General features: G+C 40.7%; 1 protein-coding gene across 9 annotated transcripts in view; it reads left to right on the forward strand.

Moving 5' to 3' along the window:
- The window catches only part of NCOA6 (nuclear receptor coactivator 6), a 113,732-nt gene that overhangs the window by 54,944 nt on the left and 54,998 nt on the right, over positions 1–3,790 (forward strand). For all 9 annotated transcript variants that reach the window (XM_037733075.1, XM_037733073.1, XM_017513676.2 and 6 more), the window contains one exon: positions 2,518–2,640. In XM_037733075.1, coding sequence (XP_037589003.1) covers positions 2,518–2,640 — 123 coding nt within the window. The remainder of the gene's footprint in view (positions 1–2,517; positions 2,641–3,790) is intronic.

Here is a 3,790-nt window from a genome sequence, read left to right on the forward strand (position 1 = left end):
AAAAAAAAAAAACAAAAAAAAAACCCACTGGGGCTGAATCCTTGTTATTGAAGGAGAAAAATAGCATGAATAGCATGAGATGAGAGATTAAAGAGATAGACAAGGCTAAATATGGGCAGTCCAATATTGATAGCTACAGACTGTATGTTGCTGTTGGGCACTTTAAATGTGGCTAGTTAAAACTGACATGTGCTGTAAGTATAAAATGCATATTAAATTTTGAAGATTTGGTATCCCCCAAAAGAATATAAAATATCTCAAAAATTTTTATATTGGCCAGACTCAGTGGCTCACACCTGTAATCCCAGCACTTTGGAAGGCTGAGGCCAGGAGGATTGCTTGAGCCCAGGAGTTTGAGACCAGCCTGGAAAATATAGTGACACCCTGTCTCTACAAAAAAATTTAAAATGAAAAGAATTAGCCAAGCATGGTGGCATACTCCTGTAGTCCCAGCTACTTGGGAGGCTGATGTGAGAGGATCACTTAAGCCCAGTAGGTCGATGCTGTAGTGAGCTGTGATCTCACCACTGCATTCCAGCCTGGGCAACAGAGGGAGACCCTGTCTCAAAAAATAATTTTTACATTAATTACATGTTGAAATAACACATTGGATGTATTAAGTGAAATAAATTATAATTAATTTCATCTGTTTCTTTCTGTGGCCTCTAGAAAAATTTAAATTGCATGCGTGGCTCCTACTGTATTTCTGTTGAACAGCACTTGGCTAGGTAGATAATTTGAGGCCTTGTAGAGCCTGTTAAGAAGTTTGGCTTTTAATTCTGAAATAGTGGCAAGCAATGGACCTGTTTTAAGCAGAGGATTGATATGAACCTGATGTCCTTTTCCAGAACAGTATTCTTTCTACTTAGAATGTCTTAACAAGTTTGGTATATTAATAGTTTCCTTCCTTTCATGGGAACCCTCATGACCTGTGTTCTCTTTCCCTTTTACACCTGACTCCTAGAGGCAAGCTAGAGCATCTGGTAGCTCCCAGTGATTACTTCCTTTTTGGTAGGATGTTTGTTCCCTGTGACCAGCAAACCTTCCTGGTTAAAATAGACATAGAAAGCTGACCTAGGCTGAGTGTGGTGGCTCATGCCTGTAGTAATCCCAGCACTTTGGGAGGCCAAGGCAGGTGGATCAAGAGGTCAGGATATCAAGATCATCCTGGCAAATGTGGTGAAATCCCGTCTCTACTGAAAATACAAAAGTTAGCTGGGTATGGTTCCACGCGCCTGTAATCCCAGCTACTTGGGAGGCAGAGGCAGGAGAATCACTTGAACCCGGGAGGCAGAGTTTGCAGTGAGCCAAGATCACGCCACTGCACTCCAGCCTGGCGACAGATCAAGACTTCGTCTCAAAAAGAAAGAAAGAAAGCTCACCAATATCAGTGACAGGACAGATGAGACTGCCATGCATCATTAACTTTCTGCTTTACCATCTGACCCTGTGAATCAGAACCCTTCAATATAGAAGGACTTCAGTGAGTGCAGCCTTTCAGCTCAGCAGCCACAGACTAGTTATATTTTAACTCTCCACAAGGTGGTGCTTTCTTATTATAACAATAGTCAAAATTTTGGATTAAGTGCAGGAAGCATTCTGTAGCTTGTTTCAGACACCTTTTTTGTCATTGGACCAAGTAAGATTTAAGTTGCCTCTAAGCTTAGAGTCTACTTAATTGGAACACTTCTAGTAACATTACCTACGAGGGTGTTGTGAAGCTCCAATAAGATAAAAATTTAAAATCCTATACATAGCTGGACATGCTGGTATGTGCCTATGGTCCCAGCTACTCAGGAGGCTGAGGCAGGAGGATCCCTTGGGCCCAGGAATTTAAGGCAATGGTGAGCTATATGATTGTGCCACTGCACTCCAGCCTGGGTGACTAAGTGAGACCCCATCTCAGAAAACAAAAACCTATAGAAAATTGGTCCTATCATCATGTGTTTCAGAAAGTAGATTTGTAGCACCCTATCTCTTCTTCATTGCATAATTTTTTTCCTGCTGGAAATATGTTTATATTGCAGTTATTGAAAGGAAATAGTGTTTTGTTCACAAGTGTTAATGTCCCTGCACCAGTATATGTTATTTCTTCATTAAACCTACTTATATTTAATATCTGCCTTCTGATCATAAATTACCAAAAGGAAGTCTAGGATTTTGCAATTTTTCGAGAACATTTTCTTCCATTACACACACACACACCACACACAATTGGTAAGATGGCTGAAAATGAATATTCAGAGTTCCAGGATCTCTGTTGATACTAAGTATCATTCATAATTGCCCTGCTTCCCTATTACAAGTAAGAATTGGTTATATCTCCTTGTGCTTCAAGCAACCTACTCAGATGGGTTGAAGAAAGACCCATCTAGATGGAACTTACCCTTTTTCTGGTAGAAAACTAACCATAAGTCTTCAAAAATACAGAAAACTAAAGCAATTGTATAGCTTTCTATAAACGAAATTTGCATCTTATTCTAATAATTTCCTTTTTATAACTTGACTGATTTTCAGGGGAAGGTGCTATCAACCTGGCTTTGGCTCAGAACCGAAGCCAAGAAGTGAGAATGAATGGACCCATGGGAGCTGGAAATTCAGTTAGAATGGAGACAGGATTTCCTATGGCAGGTGGTCCAGGTAAGACCTCCCACTCAATTGTATGACATTTTACTAGTTTCCTTTTTTGGTTTTATTTGATCATTTGAGTCCTGCAAGATAGGTAGGGGTTCATGGCATACTTACATCTCTATTTGCTGAATCAGGAAAGCTAAACATGAGTCATTCCCGGAGTCTAGGGGTCACAGCATGAAGCATCTTTGCAATCTTTTGGTCTCATTCATAAAGGTTGATGAACACTAAGCCATGCAGCAGACATTTATTGCCTTCTGTTGTGTGACAGGACCTGTGCTAACTGTTGGAAATAGAAATGAATGAGACATTTTCTACCCTCAGTATGTTAATATTAATAGTACAATGGAGAATGTAGCTTTCCAACTCCCACTTTCACTGGGGCTGAGAATATCTGTGAATTGAGTTCTTATGTGGAATCTGAAGATGTATATGGGAGAATAGGTGTTTTTATGTATTTCGAATTTGAGAAGAGTTGTAAATTGCTTTTTTTCTAGTAGTCCTGAAATTTCTTCTTCAGAGATTGAACTCAATATTCTGTGAATCTCAGAATATTAGAATTGAGCTGGCTTTCATTTAAAGCTGAGGAAGCTGTGGAACCCACATAAAGGAAGTGATTTGCCCAGAGTCAAGGAGCAATAAACTAATATCACAGATCTTCTAACTACCAGTTTAGTGCTTTTTTCACTGGACTAGTGGCTTTCAAATTTTTTCAGCTGCAGGACCTTTTATTCAAATAAAATAGAAAAGCACAGCTGCTGTGGTTGAAGCAGAATAAGAACCTGCTTACCCAGTCATTCCTCTCACACCCTACCAGAGTAGCTCTTAGAGAAATGCAGCAGTATAGAGGAGCTCAATTTATAAGATGTTATTCTTGGCCGGGCAAGGTGGCTCACGCCTATAGTCCTAGCACTTTGGGAGGTCGAGGTGGGTGGATCACCTGAGGTCAGGAGTTCAAGACCAGCCTGGCCAAGATGGTGAAATCCCATCTCTACTAAAAATACATAAATTAGCCTGGCGTGGTGGCAGGTGCCTGAAATCCCAGCTACTCAGGAGGCTGAGGCAGGAGAATTGCTTCAACCTGGAAGGCAGAGGTGCAGTGAGCTGAGATCACGCCACTGCACTTCAGCCTGGGCAACAGAGCAAGACTCTGTCTCAA

Source organism: Cebus imitator, unplaced genomic scaffold (assembly GCF_001604975.1).
Source record: "Cebus imitator isolate Cc_AM_T3 unplaced genomic scaffold, Cebus_imitator-1.0 Scaffold18, whole genome shotgun sequence".
Lineage (NCBI taxonomy): Eukaryota > Metazoa > Chordata > Mammalia > Primates > Cebidae > Cebus > Cebus imitator.